Below are 24215 nucleotides of genomic sequence, written 5' to 3'. Positions count from 1 at the left end.
GAATAGCACACCAGCTGCTCTTCTGCCTTTCACTGCGTACTTTACCACACATGTGCACAGACACTCACACCAGTAACAGAGAGGCACTGAATTTGAGGGTACCTGCAGATCCAGAGGGGGGGGGTGCCCCAGCCTTCTGCCATTCTGTGGCCTCAACAGCCATCCTGCGTACAAAGGCATCATCCACACACATTAGGATATTCTCCGGCTTGATGTCAGTGTGAATGATCTTACACTTACTATGGAGATAGTCCAGACCCTGCAGCACCTAGGAGAGAGTTGTGGTCGGGGGGGACGAGTGGGGTCAAAGAGATAAAGCAGAATGGAGAAAGAGGGGAAACAGAAGGATGCAGAAAGTGAGAGAAGAGGGAGGAAGGGAAAGAATTCTTATTTTTTTTTTAATTAGAATCGCCAATTTTTTCTGCTATACTGACCCCGAGTTTTGCAATTCTCAATTGTGCGTTTCACGTTTCAGCTCACAGCTACAAACCCCCCCACCGCACACAGGGGAGAATGAGGAAGTAGCTCCTCTGAACCCACCCAACTTCCAGTCACTCGTCTTTCAACACGTCACAGGCTGCACCACCCCATACTGGGGGATCAATGCCGATTGGAGGAAAGACATGTCCCTCACAGGCAGCACCGCCCCATACTGGGGGATCAGCTCTGATTGGAGGAAAGATTTACCCCTCACAAGCAGCACCGCCCATAGTGGATGATCAACACTGATTGGAGGAGAGACATGTCCCTCACAGACAGTACCACATGCTTAAAACACGTATTGCATTTTGTACAAGACCATGTCAAAGCATAAAGTAACAGTTGTACAGCAGGGAGTACTGTGAGACTGCAGTGACTTCAGGTCAGGCACTGTCTGATAGTTTGTGGCGCCGAGTTAATCTTCCGAGAGGTGTGCGTCAGTGTGTGACTGCAGTGTGTCAGCACAGCACGGCAGTACAGTATGTGACTTTCGGATTGTGCAGAAGCGCCAGTGTTACCTGTCTGATGATGCTCTTGACACAAGGCAGTGGCAGCCCCTGGTAGTTTGACTTGATGATCCACTTGAGCAGGTGGTGCCCCAGCACCTCGAACACCATGCACACATCTGAGCGTGGGGTCAAGGACCACAGGCGATGGACCGTCCATAGAAAATAAAAGCTACTATAACAACCCCTGACATACACCTCACACACACTTTCCCTCTCTCTTTCTCTGAAAGATACGAATGCCATTGACGCCTGAGATCTTGAAGTCGTCAATCAGCTGGACCACCATGTCCTTGTTGGGGTCACTGGGGTCACTCTCCCGGACCTGGGGGTACAAACAGACAGCCCACAACACAGAGGGGATCAGCTATGAAAATAAGCTGAATATCAACACTGAAACACAGGAAAGAAGCTGAACCATTTCTATTTATATTCGCAGCTAAGATTATTCTAATACCCCTGTCTAACACCTCTGTCTTTTTTACATAATTATTTCCTTCAGCTGATACTCCTACACACTGGAAATCCACACTTGTATTTTAAATTTGCAACACATTTGTCTAAGGTAGAGGAGGGGGCGTTTAGTTTCTCAACATGATAATGATTCTTTCTGCTATGCAGCTGCTTTGTGAACTGGGACAGTTCCGGTAGCTAAGAAACACAAATGTTTTATTGTACAAGCCCTTGCTAAAATTCACACCTGGGCCACTATCTTCATACAGCTCATGAAAACTTTGCATGTCTGAAAAAACAAAAGGGGGCCAAAGTCAACGTTTTTATCTTGTTTAATTCAGAGATACAGCACAAGCTTAGAAGGTCCAGATATGTGTCGTGAACAAATGTGCTAGAATCAAAACCTAATCTCAGAACTTTAAAAACAAAACTTGCTTTGAGAGTACAAATCACATCTATCTGATTTTGTATTATTTAAATGTAGTTCAGTTCTTCTTTAATTCACTTGGGTATTACTGACTTCAAGAAAAACAATATCTCTGGCCTGATTTCAGTGTCACCTCTACGTCCCAGATCAAGGTGTATAAAATCTGAAAATGCATCTACCAATCTTATTCAGTTGTACAAGAAATCCCAATATTTTAGCTCTTTTGCCCATTTATTTTAATTTGCATTTTTATAGTAAGTAATAACAGTCCAGGCAGAAGCCCCTGGAGCTCTGGAAATCTATAGTCAAGGATATCAGAGAGCCACCTTCCCTGAGCACTTTCAAATCCAAATTCAAAGCCTTCTTCTTCAGAAAGGCCTTTATTTAAGTTATGTCTGTGTCTGTCCCTCTGCATTTTCTACTGCATCATAAACTTGCTAAGCTTCCGGGGCAGAGCGGTGGCACTGTGGCTAAGGGTCTGCGCCTGGGGCTGGAAGGTTGCTGGTTCAAATCCCGCAGCTGGCAGAGGAATCCTACTCTGTTGGGCCCCTGAGCAAGGCCCTTAACCCCAGCTGCTCCAGGGGTGCTGTACAATGGCTGACCCTGCGCTCTGACCCCAAGCTTCTCTTTCTGTCTGTGTGTCTCATGGAGAGCAAGCTGGGGTATGTGAAAAGACAAATTCCTCATACAAGAAATTGTATAGGGCCAATAAAGTGATGTTATGTTATGTTAAACCCTTTTCTGTGCTATTTTAATCTCCTATCTTTGAAGCTTTGTTTGTCTTTGAGACGATGCCTTTAAAGGCCTTTATAAAATAAGGTTTCTTCTTATTGTTATTATTAATCTGCTAAGATCATTTTTAGCAGGCAGCGCAGACTCCGTGCAAGCTTAAGCAGAGTTTCAACAGTGTCTCCTGACTTTAACGTGGCTGCATATCCCCTGGTCTGTTTTCCGCACACAGGACGGGCTGGTCAGAGAGAGAAAGGGCGACACAAGGAGAGCGAGGGAGCAAGGGACAGGAGGACTCACGCATCGCAGCAGCTTGATTTCATCCAGCGCCGTCTCCGTGTAGTGCTGGGCGCTCTTCACCACCTTCATCGCCACGAACCGCTTCCCCCTGGAACACAGACCGCGCGCTGTCAGGAACACAGGGGCGCGGCTGGCTGGCTGGCAGAGGCGGGGGGGGAGCAGTACTCACTGTATATCCCAGCACAGCCACACCGTGGAGAAGTGCCCCCAGCCCAGCTTGCGGATGACATGGTATCGCCCATTGAACAGGTCCCCGATCTTCACCGGGTGGTATCCTCCTGAGGGACGGCGAGAGACGAAGTGTGAAGACAGAGGGAGAGGAAGAGGGGGCACAGGCGGAGACAGCTGCTGCACAGAAGTGGGGGTCAGGGGGGTAAACAAGGAGGGACGAGGGTGGTTCTTCGAGGGCCGGGGGTAAGACGGCCACCTTATCTGCCTGTGTTGCATGATAACGTGTTTGAGTTGATAAATGATCAGTCGGCGCGGAAGGTAGGAAGGGGCGGACCCCTAGTAACCCAGTCGCCCGATACAGCCGGATGAAGTCCAGCTGCGGGGGGGAGGAGGGAGGGGCGGACCCCTAGTGACTGAGTCGGTCGATACAGCTGTGCCCGGACGAAGCCCAGCTGCGCAGAGGGGGGGGGGGGGGAGGAGGAAGGGGCGGACCCCTAGTAACCCAGTCGCCCGATACAGCCGGACGAAGTCCAGCTGCGGGGGGGGGAGGAGGGAGGGGCGGACCCCTAGTGACTGAGTCGGTCTATACAGCTGTGCCCGGACGAAGCCCAGCTGCGCAGGGGGGGGGGGGGGGAGGGGCGGACCCCTAGTGACTGAGTCGGTCTATACAGCTGTGCCCGGACGAAGCCCAGCTGCGCGGGGGGGGGGAGGGGGAGGAGGAAGGGGCGGACCCCTAGTGACTGAGTCGGTCGATACAGCTGTGCCCGGACGAAGCCCAGCTGCGCAGAGGGGGGGGGGGGGAGGAGGAAGGGGCGGACCCCTAGTGACTGAGTCGGTCGATACAGCTGTGCCCGGACGAAGATGAGCTGCGCGGAGGTGGGGGGGGGGGAGGAGGGAGGGGGCGGACCCCTAGTAACCCAGTCGGCCGATACAGCCGGATGAAGCCCAGCTGCGGGGGGGAGTGGAGGAAGGGGCGGACCCCTAGTGACTGAGTCGGTCTATACAGCTGTGCCCGGACGAAGCCCAGCTGCGCAGGGGGGGGGGGTGGAGGAGGAAGGGGCGGACCCCTAGTGACTGAGTCGGTCTATACAGCTGTGCCCGGACGAAGCCCAGCTGGGCAGGGGGGGGGGGGGGGGGGGAGGAGGAAGGGGCGGACCCCTAGTGACTGAGTCGGTCGATACAGCTGTGCCCGGACGAAGATGAGCTGTGCGGGGGGGGGGGGGAGGGAGGGGCGGACCCCTAGTGACTGAGTCGGTCGATACAGCTGTGCCCGGACAAAGATGAGCTGTGCGGGGGGGGGGTGGAGGAAGAGGGCTGACCCCTAGTAACCCAGTCGCCCGATACAGCTGTGCCCGGACGAAGCCCAGCTGCGCGGGAGGAGGAGGAAGGGCGCGGACCCCTAGTAACCCAGTCGGTCGATACAGCTGTGCCCGGACGAAGCCCAGCTGCGCGGGGGGGGAGGAAGGGGGCGGACCCCTAGTAACCCAGTCGCCCGATACAGCTGTGCCCGGACAAAGCCCAGCTGCGCGGGAGGAGGAGGAAGGGCGCGGACCCCTAGTAACCCAGTCGGTCGATACAGCTGTGCCCGGACGAAGCCCAGCTGCGCGGGGGGGGAGGAAGGGGGCGGACCCCTAGTAACCCAGTCGCCTGATCCAGCTGTGCCCGGACGAAGATGAGCTGCGCGGGAGGGAAGGGGCACGGACTTGCGAATGTGTCTGTTTGCCAGCCCCAGGAGGAGCCTCCAGAGTTCTGGGAGCTGGTGCGAAACTTCTCGCAGTTTCTGCTCTCCTGACCTTTGCAGTAATCGGCCGGGTCTTCCTGCTCCTCATCGTCGGAGCCCAGGATCTCCTCCTCCGGCTCAGGCGGAGCGGCCGGCTCTGGAGGGGGCGGAGGGGGTGGGGGAGGAGGGGGTGCTGATGGGACTTTCTGCTGGGGCTCAGGCCTGGATGGAAAGAGAGAGAGAGGGGGGGGTCATCAGAATAGTATTGAACCAACAACACTGTTTATTACCAAGCTGGGACTCCAGCTTCCAGATGTGTGAATATCTACTGAACAGGAAATTCCCCCATTGCAGTGTTGTAGCCAGAAATCGCACAAACACATGTCCAGATATGTCTATGAATTGGATTCACCACTCTGCTCTCCTCCCCACTGAGAGCTGGTGTGTGGGGAGAGTACTGGAGCACTATGGCTGCCGTCACATCATCCAGGTGGGGCTGCACACTGGTTGTGGTGGTGGAGGGGAGCCCCCATTACCTGTAAAGCCCTTTGAGTGGAGTGTCCAGAAGAGCGATATTACATATATAAAATGTATATACAGGTCAATGTGACCTGTCACTTGCACAGCGACTGAGACAAACCAGCAGTGAACACGCCGAAAGGCAATCTGAACTCAGCCACACCGCCACTCAACAGCCAAGCACAAAGGAGAGCTCCCCAGCCGAGATTCAGATTGACCACCGCCCACAGTAGAGGAAAAACGAAACAGCTCGTCTATTTTCATAAAACGTGCTTTTTTAGGTTGCTATAGTCTTTGAAGTTCAGTATGACCAGCACGCGCAACATGAAACAGACAGCAGATTTCTACCCTGGCCCGCTCACAGTACCAAATCCAAGCCAATAGTCAATACATTTCCAGACTGTCCTAATTGAGCCATCCGTCCGCCCATTTTCACTCCGCTTTTCCTGGTGAGGGTCCCAAGCCAGCCGAGAGATATAATCCCACCAGCGTGTCCTGGGTCTGCCACGGGGTCCCGGCCCAGTGGGACGTGCCCGGGACAGCTCCAGCGGGAGCCGACCGGGGGGCATCCCAATGAGACGCCCAAACCACCTCCACCGGCTCCTCTCGATCTGGAGGAGCAGCGGCTCTGCTCTGAGGCTCTCCCCGGATTGCCGAGCTCCTCGCCCTGTCACGGAGAGTCAGTGTCACGCCCGACATCCCTCCCTAGAGGGCGCTCCACTGCTCCCGTTATTGTCCTTGTGATTGTTTAGCTCCCCAGGTGTACCTTGTTAGGTGTATTATTTAAAGACCAGCTCCTCCAGTTCTCGGGGCTCAACATTAGGGTACGGATGTCGCGAGGCCCGCCTGGCACCAGGAAACCCTACGTCCGTCTCCTGAGGGCACAGGCCTCATGCCCGACACCTCCCGCTCCCTGAGCCCGGGGTCTGGAGGATCTCGCCCCGTCACCCTTGGACCTCCATGTTTTGTCTGTCCGTGTGTCCCCCCCTCCCGGGGATTTTAACCTTGTCGTGTCCCAGGATGGATTAGTCGCCGCTGGACTCCCGGACTGTGCCCTGACCTGCCTTTGGACCTGTTTGGATTTGGATGCCGTTGTTTGTCTCCCCCGTTCACTGTCTCACGGACTGTCACTGTTATTTTGTGCACTATTAAACCCCTGTGTGTTTTCCCATACTACGTCTTCTGTTTTCTCCAGCTCTTACCGCATCGCATAGGGTCTACTACAAGACCCAACACGGATCTCAGTCCGTGGCCATAACCAGTCAGCCCAGCAGCCCTGCGGAGAAACCTCATTCCTGCCGCTTGTATCCGCGATCTCGTTCTTTCGGTCATCACCCACAGCTCATGACCACAGATGAGGACAGGGACGTAGATCGACTGGTAAACCGAGAGCTTTGTCTTCAAACTCAGCTCCCGCATCACCACCTCAGACCGGTGACGCTGCCCTGATCCGCTGTCGGCTCACTGAGCCAGCGTAGACAACTTGGCAGGATGTTCATAAGGGTACTTAGTAAGCAAAAGAAAAATGCTTTTATTCAAAACTTCATGGTCTATTTAAGTACTACCTTCAAATATTTATGTGAGTTTTACACAAGAGAGCATTTGCATGGTCAATAGTGAGATCCCATAAACGGTCAGCGGAGCTAAAGTCCCGCATACAGGCATCCACAGCATAGCTGTTACAGACTCATCTTGCAAGAAAGCTGGTGCTGCATCAGCAGCATGAAGACGTGTGCTGTCAGGAAGGACAGGAAGTGAGGTCAGTCAGGTTCCCATCACTCCCTGCCTGTGGAGTTCTGTGCTGTTCAGTGTACACAACCACTGTCACATCCCTAACATCAATCAGGGTGGTCGACACGGAGCAGTGGTTCATCTCTGAAGAGGCCTTGGCTCACAGGTTGCTCACAGCTCCTCGCCCCATTGCTCTGATGACCCCGAGCGATCGTCCGGCCTGCAGACAGTGTTCATTTAGAACAGCTGGTGGCGCTGTGACCTGACTGATTGTTTTTGCACTACCACGGAGCATGATGACCTCTATCAATCTTAGGTGGGTGAAGTAGCTCGTGGCTTCCTGGACCATGACCTGCGTTTGCATGCATCGTCTGGCCGGGTTACAGTTTGCTGGGAGCGGCCCAGACTGTGAGCTGACTTCATCCAGACTCAACACGCCGAAGACACGGGGGCTTTGTTCTCCTGGTGTACTGGTTCCTTTCTGTGTTTTTCTTTCTTGATTTTCACCGTGCTGGATACTCAACAGGTTAAATCACCTCATCACCTGCACACAGTCAACTCCCTCACCGATGAGGTGATTAATGATTATGCAACAGCCACAATGACTCGAATGTTATTACAGTCAGTCATGAATGACCACTTAAACAAAACACATTTAATTGCTCTCCAGGGCTCTGCACATTTTGATTTTGCAAACACGCATAAACAGAGTGATTGGTTTCTTCTGATGCTTGCTGAATATGTTGGCATTTTTGTAAAACATGTTTGACAAGATACCACAACCATCAGCGACAGCAACTCTTGTGTTCGTCTTGACAATGGCTTTCGTACTTCAGATCCATCCTCCCACATCAACAAAGGCAACTATAACCCCCACTATTATGGTTGATCATTTTCTACATATATTACTTCTTCCACAGTACAATGCTGTTGCTGGTATCTGAATTGTGTCCATTAATATTACTAATGCTTTCTGAGAGCTTGTGCATATCTGAGTTTGACCTGCATTAATTCTAAACACAATAAACATCTTATTTCGGTTCCCGTGCTTTGGTTCCTGTGTACCAGCGCTGCCCTGAGATTCACGTTACTGTAAACTCTAGGTCTTAACCTAGAAGAGTGAGCAGTGCTGATACTACAGTACTACAGTACATTTAAGAGCAGTAATGACCCATGACCTCATATGGAACTGGGTAGCTTGGCCTTGTACAGTACATCACTCGTTACCTGATGGTATTGCAGGAGGTCAGGCAGGCAAAGACAGTCCCAGGAGTCTGGGCCAGAGGCAACGATTTGCGTGGATAAGCCACAGATCAAACACAGGCTTGCTGCAAAGCCTAGGAAATAATCAGGCTGAAGACAGGGCTCCGCGAGTGTCCCAGAGGGCTGTGCAGGGCGTGCTGCCCAGCCTGCGGGCGACGCAGGTGCGGGTGTGGGCCGGTGTCGTGCCCCACTGTGGAATGTACAGGTGCGTCAGACCGGGGCGAGTCCAGACAGGAGGCAGAACTGCCTACGTACTGCCAGACTACACACCGCCTGCCTGCAGAAGCCCGCTGACACTGCAGTCTGGAGGTCCGCTACACAGCCTGACTCCCTCTTCCGAGCACTCCGGTTCCAAGCATCCAGTACAGGAGCAGGTACAGCCCCTCCAGACTTGACATGTATCTGCTCCAGGTCCATCTCTGGGCATTGTCATCTCGGTTTATAAAATCCTGACCAGGGGGCTTCTTCCCAGAGCAAATAACAACAACACGGACGGAAACAGAGTTATTCTGCGATTCCATCTAGCTGAAGAGGAAGCGTCAAGAGGAACTAACCGATGAGAGAAACTGTAAAGGAAGTCTTGTGAAAGTTATATAATCAGGTCTCGCCTAGTTCTGGGTGCTGCGAATTAAAAAGGACGTTGCTGTCCCAGAAAAAGTTCAAAGAACAGCAATTAGAATAATCTTAGTTCTAAAATGCATGTCATGCACAGATAGGTTAGACTTCTCATTTAAATTTCATTAGACCAGTACGAGAAGGCTTGATATAAGTATTCATAAAAAATCCTAAAAAGGTTTTGACAACTGAAGGCATTAGTCTCTGCTCAGCACTGAAAGAGAACATAAGGGAACATACTGAATGGACGTTACGAAGAAGCAGATTAAGGCAAGGAACGGGAGGCACTTTTTAACACAAAGGGTATTGTGGTTCTGAAAGAACCGTGCCTGGCCATGCTGTTGAAGTCAGTGCCCTGCGAACATTCGAGAAATGGCCAGGTCAATGAGCTGCTAGCCTCCAGACAAGCATGATGGGTTAATAGGTATCCTTTCCTTTGCAACCTTTTTATCCTCTTAAGACCAGCTCTTAATCTCCACATGCCTTCAGAAAGTATTCACCTCCCTGAACAACCGCAAACATGTTGTGTTTAAATCAGAACTGTAAACGCAGTGAAATGATTTTTCCACCCCCTGATTCGCACAACACTCGCAGCCATTTAAAGGGGCAAGAATATTTTGTCTGTGCAATAAAACGTTCTGAACAATTAAAAGTGGAAATGTCTTGTTTCCTGAAATACTCCACTCCCCCCGAGTGGAGTGAGTCTATGCTGTACAGAAGCACTTTCTGCAGCCTTCTCGGGTATACCTGTATCAGGTTTTTCAGATTTGGGAATTTTCATCCACTCTTCCACACACACACACACTCAAACCAGGCCCAGAAGCCAGCTAACCCACCAGCATGTTTTTGGACTGTGGGAGAGAACGTGAGCACCCAGAGGACACCCACGTGAACACGGGGAGAACATGCAAACTCCGCACAGACAGCACCCCAGGTCCAGAAGGGAACCCAGGGCTCCGGAGCTGTGAGGCAGCAGTGCTAACCACTGCACCACTCCTGTAAGATATATAGTTCACCGCCCCCTTCACAGACCACCCAGCTACCAGAGACAGGAGCCAAGACTGTCTCTAAATTCTCCTATTTCCCACTGCCTCTGGAGGATAATAAGACAGATTAAAGACAGATAACCACTCTGAGTTAGGCCTGACTGCAGCCTGCCAAGGGTGAGGCTATACTGGGGAGGGAATGACTCTTTGTATGTTATAAGGCTGTCACATCTTAACCCACAATAAAACAAACGTAAGCCAGGACACTATGTAGCACAATGCATGACCTCTCTCTGAAATATGGACTATTTCCTTTGTGGTGTGGTGTGCTAGTACAGACAGTGCCGTATTTATTTGCCCATTCAGGATCTGCCCGAACTGCTGTGGGCATTTATCAAACTGCCTGGGCAGGGCCAGATTTCTGGCATGGTAACGTAACTGAGCTTCTGTGTTAGCCAAGCAGTTTGCAAAGCGCCTGGGAATTTCACAGAGTTCCCAGTATCGGCATCTGCCAGCAGCTTATACCCCGTGCTTTCTCTTCGCCTGGATACAGTCTGTGAAGGACCCGGCAGGCAGGAAAACCCGGACTAGATCAAACTGCTATGCAGCAGAAGCCTTGTTTTCATCCTTAAGCGGAAGGAAACTGTAAGAACAGGAGTCTCTTTACGCAGGAGACATCCTGGGCCTGCTGTGGGAGGCACTTCAGCAGGGTCCTCCGCGAAACAGCTCGATTGGCCTCTGGAGTCAAAGTAGAACTAACAGAGCAAGACGGGCTGGAGTGGACCCTTTCCTCCCTACCACCTCCTGCTCTCTCCTCACACCCTGCACCGGCATCTGGGGCCTCTGCGCCACATTCCCTGCCCACACTGTACCGTCCGCGCGAGGAATTCCCAATTTCCCCGCCCGTGAGCGTGTCCGATACCGCCGGAGTTTTAAAACGGGGAAGGAACCGGTCACCGATATCTCCATCGCAGGAGGAGACTCCCCGTCTCTTCCTTCCTTTGCAGTAGATGTGCTGCTTCCAGTCACATGACAAGGGCAGAAGCCGTCTTTTGACCATCTGAATGCAAAGCATTCCCAGCAGGCTAACTGCAGCTCAGGGCTGCAGCTTATTTCTTGTGCCACCTTATTGGATCCAGATATGTGCTTGAAATAAGGCTGGTTTAAAATTCGCTGATTTCCAAACACCTGAAATTCTCTCGCTTCCTTACTATAAATATACCTGGCAATTCCACGCATCTGAGCCCGTTACAGCGTCACAGCGCGGCCGTGGACAGTGAATCTACACTGGGCAGGATCCGTGCAGCTATTATTGGAAAAACGAATACAGCTCAATGACGAGTAAATGAGTTGGTTTCTAAGCGGCACTGGGAAGCTCCATCTTTCACACTGTCAGCACGCGCTTTTCCCACTGTCAGTGACTGAAAGTGAAAACAATATGCAGATAAAAAAAGAACCAGGGCAGCTCTTGTCAGCTGCAGTTTCCGTCAGCGAGTTCTCACAGCGTGTGGGAGAAAGCCACAGCTCTCGCGCACACACGCCTGCGGCCTGCCCAGCGAGTGCATGTGCACAGTCTTCTGAAACGACTGTGCGGTGTGCGCTGGATAGAAAGCCTACATAGCCAGGCTTGTCCTTGTGGTCACAGCTCCCAACGCCTCACCTCACCGATACACTGAGAAACACAGGCCTGGAGGAACCCAGCTGAAGAGAAAAAGAGACTGAGGAGGCACTTTCTGCTGCACTGCAAGACATACTCGGGTAGTAGACAAACATGCTTCCCTAAAATAACAAATTTAGTCCCAGATTTTCTGCCAAAATCCAACAGCTTCCAATTCTTTTGGAGAAGGAAACTTTAATATAGAGCTGCATCCCAGTATGTGATCTCCTGTCACAGCCTGGCTAACAGAGACTGAGCATCCCAAATAACAATGTTTTTTATTGTAAATGCCTGTAAATGTTTTTGCAAACTGTTATTGCTTTGGCAACACTGGAATCCGCTGTCAATATCATTAAAGCTCTTAGGTGGAAAGGACAGAGAGACAGTGAGAAAAAGACAGACACACAGAAAGAGGAAGACAGAGAGAAAGGGCTTAGCAGTCTCAGTGGCTGCATATTGTCAGTGTGTCTATGTGAATGCCCGTGCAATATTACCACAGATGGCTGGATACATAGATCTATTTACACTGCTATTTCTGCACAGAATTTTTGGAAGCGAAAACAGCGTGTCAATTTTTACAAACTGGAAAAATGTGTCAATGTGATTCAATAAGCAGCTCATTTAGCATCTTTGGGTGTTTGTGAGAAATTCATAGAAACAGTTTTCTTTGTATGAAAAAGTGTGCTGGCTAGCACTGTCCAAAAGGTTTTATACAGGCAACACTGAGACACAGGCAAGAGGCTATAAATGAACTTAAAAGAACTTTATCAGCATGACTGAGGAATTACAGTGTTGCCAAAGCAATAACAATTAGCAAACACATAGAAAGACAGTTACAGCTCAGACATATTATTACTAGGCACTAACAATTACAAAGAAAAACATTTATTATTTGAGAATGCCACTCTCTGCTCCTCTGGCAGTGCCAGGAGATCCCATACTGGGCTGCAGCTCTCCTGAGTTTCCTTCCCCAGCAGGACTGGAAGTTGTCCTGATTCTGGCAGGATTGGAAATTCTGGGATTGGATTTGTTATTTTAGGGAAGAATGTTCGTCTGATCTCATAGTGCAGCAGAAAGTGCATCTCTGTCTCTGCTTCTCCCTGCTGGCAGTGGGAGTATAGCCCGTTCTCTCTGGGCAGTCAGGTCTGCCTTGTCTAGTTTCTATGGCCAGGCTGTGGTCACTGAGCCTGTCCTCTCTAGCTAGCCAGGACTGTCCATGTCTCACAGTTTCTATGGCCAGGCTGTGGTCACTGTGCCTGTCCTTTCTGAGCAGTGAGGTCTGCCTGTGTCCAGTTTCTATGGCCAGGCTGTGGTCACTGAGCCTGTCCTCTCTGGGCAGCCATTTCTGTGTCTCGCAGCTTGTATGACCAGACCGTGGTCACTAAGTATGTATGTTGTCAGGGTCTGTTTCTCCTTGCTCTCTCTCACGCTGGTCAGATATTCAGCCAGAGTGTAGTGTACCTCTACCAGTCTGATACCGTGTGCTGTGATTTTCCACTGCTGCTCCTGATCCTCTCTCTGCTCCACATTGCTCTCCTCTCCAAGTGTGCGTCACATCTGTGGCAATGCTCAGTCTAAACAAGATAGTGTTTTTTTCTTCAGAAATGCCTTCACTTATGGTAATTGTAAACTAAAAATCTTGCTTTTACTACCCAAATTAGATTTATAGCTGCAGGACATTTATCACTGTGCTTTGAAATGCTCTGGCTGTAATTTCCTGAACTAAAGAGCAACCCACTCAACCTCTCTCACTCTCCTAGTCCCCAGCTCTCCCCACTAGCCCACACTGCCTTTCTTTCAAATTCAAATTCAAATTCAAATTCAAATTCAAAGGGCTTTATTGGCATGGCGGATGAATTACAGTGTTGCCAAAGCAGATACAACTAACACAACACTTACAGTCATTCACAGTACAGATATTATTGGACATTTACAAACAACACATAAAACATTATTGAGAGACAGGCTCACTCTCTATTCCTGACAGGAGATCACATACTGGGCGGCAGCTCTACTGAGTTTCCTTCTCCAAAAGGATTGGCAACTGTTCGGATTCTGGCACGCGTGGGAATTCTGGGATTAGATTTGTTATTTTAGGGAAGAATGTTCGTCAAATCCCTGAATATTTCTCACAGTGCAACTGAAAGTCCATCTATGTCTCTGCTTCTCCCTGCTGGCAGTGGGAGCACATCTTGTCCTCTCTGGGCAGTCAGGTCTGTCTGTGTTGCCCTATTTCTATGGCCAGGCTGTGGTCACTGAGCCTGTTCTTATCCAGGGTCTGTATCTCTCTCTGCCTGCCTTCCTCTCACTGCCTCCCTTTGCTGCTCTCCTCTGATGACCTCCCTCTGTCTCTCTCCTCTCACTGCCTCCCTCTGTCTCTCCCCTCTCACTCCCTCCCTCTGTCTCTCTCCTCTGATGACCTCCCTCTGTCTCTCTCCTCTGATGACCTCCCTCTGTCTCTCTCCTCTCACTGCCTCCCTCTGTCTCTCTCCTCTGATGACCTCCCTCTGTCTCTCTCCTCTCACTGCCTCCCTCTGTCTCTCCCCTCTGATGACCTCCCTCTGTCTCTCTCCTCTCACTGCCTCCCTCTGCCTCTCTCCTCTGATGACCTCCCTCTGTCTCTCTCCTCTCACTGCCTCCCTCTGTCTCTCTCCTCTCACTGCCTCCCTCTGTCTCTCTCCTCTGATGACCTCCCTCTGTCTCTCTCCTCTCACTGCCTCCCTCTGTCTCTCTCCTCTCACTCCCTCCCTCTGTCTCTTTCCTCTGATGGCCTCCTCTCACTGCCTCCCTCTGCCTCTCTCCTCTGATGACCTCGATCTGTCTCGCTCTCTGCCTGTCTCTTCCTCTTTCTATCTACAGTGCCGGTGAGTGACTCACTGTCTCAGCGCCCCCCCCAGTCTGACTGCGTGGGGAGGGTGACATCACACTGCCATTTTAAAGCCTCACTTGACGTCACCAGGCGCCCACCCACACAGCAGCCCAGCCCCCCCCCCCCCCCCCCCGTGCACACAGACAGATTCCATATCTTCCCACCTCACTCCTGTCTCAGTGACGCACACCTTGTCTATTAACAAGTCATAATCAATATGGACTGTACACTGTTGTAAAGACAACCAGGGCCATCTGAAGCACTAGCAAGGCTCACTCTGACAATAGAGATGCATACCGTACTAATCCTGGAGTAAAGACACCACACCTGACTGACTACTCTGGAGTTCCTAACAGCAGCACTTAAAATAGCAATTGCCGATTCGATTCGATTCAGTCGAGATACACAGTCCTTGATCTAGTTGCCTATAACCTCTTATACCCATATCAGTATATCCTTATAACCATGCTAATTATGAAAAATATTACACAAATCAGATAAACTCAGCAAAACCCCTTTAGATCTGGGTAACTGAATGTCTGAAGGTTCAGGCGATGGTTTCATCTCGCTGAACTACCAGGACAGGAAGACAGCCAAGAGAAATGTTTAAACTCCTGTTCTGAGGCAGACATCTGTCTATGTTAGGTACACTGATAATGACAGAAAACCCAACTGGTATTTCACAGCATCCTCCTCATTCATCCAGCTTACAGCCAGCTGTAGACGTCATATATTCTCTGAATATCTTTATGAGTCTAATCATCCGGGCTGTCTTTCTTCGAGTTTCATCACTGTATATAAATGCACGGGACCACAGATGTCCAGACACGAACTCACATGAAATTCTGACCCCACTCTGCAGCCTACCTCATTTACATAATATATTAACCACTTTCCTGTATTCATATACACACACAGTATCTGACTGCACTACACAGCCCTGCTCATGTAGTGTTGAACACTTGATCACATTCACACAAACAGCCCTGCTCATGTACAGTGTTGAACACTTGATCACATTCACACACACAGCCCTGCTCATGTACAGTGTTGAACACTTGATCGCATTCACACACACAGCCCTGCTCATGTACAGTGTTGAACACTTGATCACATTCACACACACAGCTCTGCTCATGTACAGTGTTGAACACTTCATCACATTCACACACACAGCCCTGCTCGTGTACAGTGTTGAACACTTGATCGCATTCACACACACAGCCCTGCTCGTGTACAGTGTTGAACACTTGATCACATTCACACACACAGCCCTGCTCGTGTACAGTGTTGAACACTTGATCGCATTCACACACACAGCCCTGCTCGTGTACAGTGTTGAACACTTGATCACATTCACACACACAGCCCTGCTCGTGTACAGTGTTGAACACTTGATCGCATTCACACACACAGCCCTGCTCGTGTACAGTGTTGAACACTTCATCACATTCACACACACAGCCCTGCTCGTGTACAGTGTTGAACACTTGATCACATTCACACACACAGCCCTGCTCGTGTACAGTGTTGAACACTTGATCACATTCACACACACAGCCCTGCTCGTGTACAGTGTTGAACACTTGATCACATTCACACACACAGCCCTGCTCGTGTACAGTGTTGAACACTTGATCGCATTCACACACACAGCCCTGCTCCTGTACAGTGTTGAACACTTCATCACATTCACACACACAGCCCTGCTCGTGTACAGTGTTGAACACTTCATCACATTCACACACACAGCCCTGCTCGTGTACAGTGTTGAACACTTGATCGCATTCACACACACAGCCCTGCTCGTGTACAGTGTTGAACACTTGATCACATTCACACACTCAGCCCTGCTCGTGTACAGTGTTGAACACTTCTCCCCGGGGTCAGAGCTGTACCTGCAGTGCCGTCTGAGCGCCCTGTAGCGTTGCAGCCTGAGTCTGCTCAGCGCTAGCCCCAGTGGCCGGTGGGACAGGGAGAACCCAGGCACTTTGCAATCCATGAGCAGCAGATGGAAATGCAGCTGTATCTTCTCTCCTCCGTAGTTCTCTCTTCGCACCTATTGGCCTGTCTGCACTGCTCCCTCTCACAGCATCACAGGATCACAGTACCCTGCCGTGACTCTCCCTGCGTAGCACTCTCTCCTCCTCTCTGTCGCAGACCCACGATGAGGGATGGAGAACTCTGACTATGAGAACTATCTGTTCTCTGGCTCTCTCTTCTACCACAGCAGGGTGGGACTGGCACAGGGCGAGCGAGGAGGGTGTGAAATTTCTCTCCCCCCCTCACACAGCCTCCTCACACCTAACCTCTAAACCCCACAGCCCACAGCCTCATGCCCGCTGTGCACACTGCTCCCACCCCTCTGCTGACCTCTGGCCACGCAGCTGAGCAGGTCAGGGAGCGGGCACTCACACACACATGCGATCCCTAATGTACTGAACAATGCGCACCTCCCTACTGCTACCCTCCACACAGAGCAGCACACACACACGCAGAGCCCCACACTCTGGTCTGCGATCAGGAAAGACAGCCAGGCCAGACAAAAAGTACAGCAGCACTGTATTTCCAAATCGGCAAATGGATTTGATTCATTTCTTTCACGCCCCTGGACCCTGACCGGTGTTTTTTCCCCATCGGCCCCAAAGAAATGAAGCATGTGAATTCTAGACTATCGAGCCAGGAATGGAATCGATTGATTGAAAACAGGAAAAATCACTGGAATGAATAAATCAAGTCGGCCTGGAAAACACACGCACCAAAGAACGGAGGGTCAGTGTCCGCTGGGAAACCTTGCTTTCAGCGAGTTCCAGCAGAAACGCTGAGCCACAGCTTTCTCATTCACACTGTGCAGGCTCCTACAGTAGGAAGGAGGTGCTTATACTCCTTGATTTAGTGGTTTTAGAAAACGGCAACAAGAATATGGAGGACAGATGTGTGAGAATCACCAACTGTAACCACAGCGCAGCACATTCTCTAAAGAACGTTTAAGAGCTCCACTGACAAGGCCTAGAAATATCGTTTGAAGTTTGCGAGCTTGAGGAGAAATAGAATTGGGTCAAACAGATATAGAACCAGATAAGAACAGAGGGTTTCAGTTCAAAAGACACTACTAGAGGAGCAGAGTACGTTCGCACGAAATGGGGAAAAATGGCACCAGACAAACCAAATTCCTCGGTTTTCAGCACTGAACTGTAAATCAAGGCTAAGAAACTCTACCCCAAATGTTTCGACACATCATCAGGTAGCACACGTTTTATATCCGAAAGGAAAGCGGTGGATAAAATCATTGAAAAACAACAGGTTACAAAGAAAAAGGAGTACAATGAAGTAGAAAAGCAGGTAAAAAAAAAGAGATTGGAAAGGCCAAGAGAGAAATGGAAGGAATAGAATAAATAATAAAAACTCTTTTCAGTACTACAACAGCAAAAGACAATTAAGACTGAAGTAAAATAATCCCAATAATGGAACACTTCTAGATAACAAAGGGGAAATGGCTGATGTACTACATTTGTGTTCATTTAGGTCTTCACCAACAAAGAAGTCAACAACACGCCTCAGCTAGCAGAAAGACAGACGTTTTTCGGGTTTTAGAAGGAGTCAAGATTAATAAGCCCCAGGGCCTGAAGACACCCTGCCAATCGCACTCCTTGAACTCAAGGAAACGAGACGTTATTCAGAAGCCACTGGCACAACACTTCCCACGGCCTCAGAGGACGGGGACAGTGCCCAGGCACGGGAGAACTGCTACTGCAGTGGCCAACCATAAGAAGGGTCAGAATACTGAACCGAGTCATTACAGACCAGTCATCTGACTTCTATTACACCTAAGGTTGTGGAAACAATGATTTGAACTAAACTAGAGGATCACATACATGGACATAATGCCCAAGGGCATAATCAGCACAGATGTAGAAAAGATAAGTCTAACCCACTTGTCAGAGTGCTTTGGACAAACAACAAAAGTAATATATACATACACAGAGCATATGATATGGTGGATTTAGTGTTTCAGGACTGGTTAACAAATAGAAAACAGGGTACAGATAAGATGTAAATACCCACATCGGGAGGATGTAATCAGTGGATATAGTTGTTTTCAAGATTCTAGCATAGCTAATAAACTAGTGAAGTCTGCATATAATACCAAATTAGTCCAATTATAAATATATAATACCAATTAGATAATACCAAATTAGTTAAACACTGTAGAGGCAGCAAATTAAGTTAAAAACGATTAAATAAAATCTAAGATTGGGCAAATGCCTAAGGTTCTTTGTAGACACAGGCAGAGTATATCCTGCAGGTAGCAAAAACCTCAACTTTAAACATGAAATGGGAAACACTGAACCTGAAGACACTATTAACGGAGAAGAAGTACAGTAGGTCACTTTGCTTACATCCTTTAGACAAATACAGAGAAGGAATAAAAAAGACAAACAAAATGTCGATGTATAAAGTTAAAAGTACAGATGTTATGTTAAAATCGTATAATGCACTAGAAAAAAACCTATTTAGAATATTGTGTACAAGTTTAGTCACCACTTTATATAAAAGATACTGCTGTTCTGGAATCAGTAAAAATATACATGTGAGCTTAAGGGAATGTCCTGCACTGACAGGCTGAAGGAACTGACTTTTTAGTCAGAGGCACTACGAGGGGACCTCATACAAGTATTCAAAACCATCAAAGGCACAAAGTCAATGCAGGATCAACGGCGAAGCCGAACCAAAGGACACAAGAGGAAAATCTGTGAAAACCTGCTTTTAATACCAAGACTGGAAAACTTAGGCACTTCTTCACACGAAGTACTGCAGTAACAAGTGACCTCCTACTGCCTATAACGGCTCAAATGGGAGAACAGGTCCATCAAGAGGAATGTCAGGAGGAGAAAAGGGATAAAAAAAAGAAAAATGACCATGTTGTGCATCAAAAAGGGCAGAGGAAAGATTAAGAGAGAGACGGTGCTTCAGAGGCTAAAAGTAGTGTAGTACAGAAAGATTCTCCCAGTATCACAAGATCAAAAGACCAGCACTGGATCGAGTGTCTAAGAGATCATGGAGTACGTACGCAGCATGGAAAGAAAATGGCAAATGTGCTTAATAAATATTGTGCAGCAAGGTTCACTGAAGCAGAAAACACTAACATGTCTTCTCTGGTACAAGACACTGCTCACTATTTCAGCATAACAGGGGGCGTAGGGCTGCAGGGACTGAAGCTCTCGCAGCAGACAGCACACCGGTGTCTGATGGCATCCTCCCAGCTCTGCCCAGAGCCGGGTGGGGTATTCATAAACCATTAACTCGGACCTTTCCACACAGGAGCTGCACCAGCTGACGAGAAACTGCTCTCCTTAATGACCTTCTCCCGAACAAACATGCAGCTCAGGCGCCCCGGCTGGATAAAAGAGCTGGAACCAATTTGGTCTTTTTTTTTAAAAGAGGGACGTCAGACGTTCCCTAAATAATTTGGTCATAGGGTTACTCAAACGACACAGCCTTAGCTGTCCTGGATTAGTCAATTCAATTCCAGGTGCTTTATCAGCATGACCGATGGGTACAATCAGTGTTGCCAAAGCAAATAAAATAATGAAATTCACATGAAACAAAACAAAAAATAAAAGTAAAATAAAATCTACAGACATATTACAGACATTAACAACAAAGACATATTTATAAAATATTGACATATACTGTAAACATATTCAGCATTACTGGGAGACAGACTCGCTGTTCCTCAGGCTGTGACAGGAGATCACACACTGGGCTGTCAGTTCTACTGAGCTCCCTCCTCCCTCTCCCAGTAGGATTGGGACTTGTGATTCTGGCAGGTGTGGGAACTCTGGGACTAGATTTCTGAATTTAGGGATTTAGGAATTCTCTCACACAATTCATACAGCTCAGTTGTGTGTGAAGAGGCGTGCTTTCTGGGTCTACTCCCCCTGCCGCCCCCCACGCCCCCTCAGGACGAGCCACGCCATCAAAACAATCTCTCCCTGGTCTAGCCCCCCATCTCCTTCCCAGCAAGTAAACACTCCATTAAAATAATCGCTCCCCGGGCAATGTTTACTCAGCCCCCCTCCCCCACTCTTCCTCGCCAACGTCTCTTTCCATCTCCCCTTCCTCCTCCCCAGAGGAAATGGCTCTGCTAGAACACCTGCACTCTATCACCGTTACTGCCGCCAACGACGACGCCGGCACGATACTGGCCTCGCCCCAGAGCCCTGCGACGCTCTCGATCTCCCCCACAAACGGACCCAGTCCACTGGCCCCGAGAACTCGGAGATCGAAATGATTTCTACGCGCGAGATAGTCATGCTGTGTCTGTGGGAAACGCTGCATGTGTCCTGGCAACCACCAATTTCCTGTGTACAGCAGTACACCCAGCCCTGATAGCCGATTCCAGCTAAAATTAACTTCGGAATACAAGAGCGGCTTGCAAATGAGAAAGATTCTCATTTAGGTGGGCAGCTTGTTATAGACACCTACCATCCGTCAATCCATCCATCCATTTTCTAACCCCTTTACCCAATACTGGGTTGCAGGGGAGCCAGAGCCCATCCTGGCCAGTAGCACAGATGCCTACTATGCTTTGTGTGAATAATTGCTTCCTACCTGCACTACATCTTTACTTTCATTCAGGTCCTTGTTTTATTCCTGATCCTGAAGTGGTGCCATGGAAAAGGAGGGGAAAGAAACCATTAAGCAGTGGGGCTCTGTAGCCCACAGACAGAGCTCTTGTCCCTCTCCGTGGAACGGGGCTCAGGCGCTGAGCCAGTGACAGAGGTGACATCCCCCAGACAGTGCGGAGCTCTGCTGTGTCTCGCAGTGGAATTCTCCCCTGGCTACAGAGGGGAGCTGTGTGGCTCTGGGCCTAAGAACAGCCAGACTCGAACCCTGGCAGGGGCAGAGCACAGCCTCACTACAGGTCACTGTGTTGTGTCAAATTCCCCCATGGGGGAGTTACCTGCTGGCTATGGAGGGGCGCTGTGTGTGCTTGGAGCCCCACGAGTGTCCAGGATCGAATCCGGACTGCGGCAGAGCACAGCCTTACTACAGGTCACTGGTGTCGTGCAGAATCGGCCTGTGGTGGAGGATCTGTTCTCCAGGCGTGGCATGTCGAGGGTGTGGCACCGCGTGTGCTCGGAACCCACAAAAGACAGGGATAAAATCCTGGCAGCGGCAGGGAGAGCCGGGCATGTTACACCCAGTCTCATGCCCTGGAGAATATGCTTCCTTGCAAGTCCGAACGGCACAGGGCAGCACAGAAAGAACACGTTACAGAGAGCGCGCCAACGTGCCCGAAATGGAGAAAAAGGTTGCAGCGCATTCGGTCATCAGGAATGGGGGACATCCAGGAAGGCAGACATTCCCCACTGCCACAGGGAATCCGGCAAAGCAGACCACTGGAATGTAGTCAGTGTCAAACACACACACCCTGGATGAAAAACACTGAGACCGCACACACTGCGAGTGCGTGAAGAGGACCGTAGAGACAGGCTCGGGTTTCTTGAAGTGAACTAACAGGACCGGCAGCATTTCAGCTAACAGACCTCGCTTCTCCAGATCCGCGGTGGCTGAGAGAGGCTGCAGGAAAGAGCGCTTCTGCGTGAGCATCTGCATCAGTCCCTGCAGCACAAATCCAAGCTATAACAGTGCTCTTATTCGTGCTTTGTGTTTTGTTATAGATTTTGTGCTTTGTGTTTCGTTAATACCACTTCAACAAATTATCTAGTATTTTTTATTTTTGGCAAACAGTCTTCTTATGAAAACAAAAGACTAGCCTTCTTATGCATGAACCGCAGAACAACTAATTTCCTATTCTTATAACAGTAAAATAAAAAAATAAAAATGGGATTCCTATAGTATTTATAAACATCAATATCTCCATCTTGATATATCTTACACATACAGCAAATGCAAATGTAACTCAACAGAGCTTTCTGCATGTTTTTCGAGTCCCCCGTTCTGCTGAGGTGGAGACTGAATGATGTTTACAGCTACCAGCAGCAGCAGCCCAAATAACAAACACCATGCAGGGCAAATATGGGAATCTATATATTATATATGCTGGATGTGGATTGCTGCCAGTATCCCCCATGACGTCCTCAGGAATACGATATTTTTCCTTTGAAGAGAGTCCAGCAGGATCTTCCCTGTGGGATTCCTGAAGCCGTCCGGAAGATATCTGCTGCACGTTTCAGCGGAGGCGTTTTGTGAGAAGCGCTGTAAGGGCCGATAGTGAACATTCCCAAGATGAGATGTTCTCGGAGTGAGATCTGCCTGAGCACCATCCCAGCCCCTGCAGGGCCTGGACACATTCCCCTGCCACTGCGTAAAAATCAGCAGCCTAAGGAGTTACTACCGAGTCCCTCCTCTAAATTACCAAAGCATGAAGTTTTTCATCCTAAATGCATCCAATAAATACCCTTCATCAAATTACGACCTGTATAAGGAGCTCAGCTATAACTAAACAAACCTCTGAGCTCCCTGGCACTCAGATCCTTCCCGGGTGTCGCCTGATGGCTGCTGGCACCAGCCTTCTGGGAAGTCAACATCAGGAGATGGGTTCAGAGGCTCAAAACTGAAACGGGTTTGATTAATCCAGGCCTGAATCCCTAGATAGAGGGGCCTAACAGCTTCCCTCTCAGCCCCTATTTCTCACACTGTGAGTGTACTGTATGCTGATGCTGGTTTAAAATGGGGGCGCATGAAGGGGAGATAGAGGCCTCTGCCCTTGAACATGGGCAGGTGACCCTGACAGTTCCACCCCCAACCCACTCCATCTAATCCTTTGCTGATTTACTGATCTTCATCACCCGACTCGGAAACCATTCATATCCAGCCAGCGGGTATCGAGGAAAAAAAAACAAGCCATCTGTTAAACCAACAAGTCAGTACTAATCTTACGTGCAATGTGGTGAAAAAGTACACCCCCTGGTTTTACTGGTTTAACACATGTAGACAGACTTGACCCAGACCTCACCAAGTCCTCATAGTAGATAAAAACAAGAATCAATGACAAATAACACACAGAAATTACTTTGCCGGTATTTATTTTAAAAATAATCTAGATCAAAACCCAGGATTCTTTATCTCTGTGTCATCTTAAGAGCGTGTACTTACTTTTGCACCACACACTGTAAACGGATATACTATCTGTGCAAAAGGAACTTTTTAAAAGGTCCGCAATTCAGTGAGTTAAAACCCAGTCCTGCAAGGGCTCCACAACACCGTCCCGTTGTAGCAGCCATGGCTACCGCAGACCCGCCTGGTGTGGAGAGTCTGGCCCCGGCTGATCTGAAGCGCGCAGCCGCGACACGAGCCCGTACAGCGTCAAAGAAGATTTGTGTTTTCAAGTCCAAGCGGCCGTATTGATCTCACGTCGAAATCACAACCTGACCTCTTGCAGCAGCACGTCCCAGCGCCACTGCTGGTGAACCGCTAATGATCACATTCCCTCGCCCCGAAAACAGCCTAAATATTGATTTGAAGAACAGAAAGGTCTGAAACGACAGGAGGTGGCTCAGCCTGCCTCGCGCGATCACTTGTTCAGAAATTCATCAGCCAGCAGCTTCCCGAAGGAGCCCAGAGAGCTAGCCCCAGCCACGTGGCTCAGGAGTTTCTTCTCCAAACTTTGAAGGATACAACATCTGACATTTTTCACCGATTTCCATTGCTTTTACTGTAATCACATCGTCTGAGACCCAAACCACCTAAGAATCACGAATCACAGCTTTTTTTTCCATTGACCTCTGGAGGTTAGATTAGGATAGTTTTCTGGTGCAA

General features: G+C 49.4%; 1 protein-coding gene across 7 annotated transcripts in view; it reads right to left on the bottom strand.

Moving 5' to 3' along the window:
- The window catches only part of srpk2 (SRSF protein kinase 2), a 79126-nt gene that overhangs the window by 16265 nt on the left and 38646 nt on the right, over window positions 1–24215 (bottom strand). For all 7 annotated transcript variants that reach the window (XM_088923490.1, XM_088923492.1, XM_088923485.1 and 4 more), the window contains 6 exons: window positions 4860–5008; window positions 3065–3173; window positions 2896–2983; window positions 1224–1311; window positions 999–1105; window positions 103–268 (listed from right to left, as the gene is read on the bottom strand). In XM_088923490.1, the coding sequence (XP_088779616.1) occupies window positions 103–268; window positions 999–1105; window positions 1224–1311; window positions 2896–2983; window positions 3065–3173; window positions 4860–5008 (707 nt within the window). The remainder of the gene's footprint in view (window positions 1–102; window positions 269–998; window positions 1106–1223; window positions 1312–2895; window positions 2984–3064; window positions 3174–4859; window positions 5009–24215) is intronic.

This window comes from Atractosteus spatula, chromosome 8, assembly GCF_055471065.1.
Source record: "Atractosteus spatula isolate fAtrSpa1 chromosome 8, fAtrSpa1.hap1, whole genome shotgun sequence".
Taxonomy (NCBI): Eukaryota; Metazoa; Chordata; class Actinopteri; order Semionotiformes; family Lepisosteidae; genus Atractosteus; species Atractosteus spatula.
Note: the sequence above shows the minus strand (reverse complement) of the source record. Positions and strands in the feature narration are given on the sequence as shown.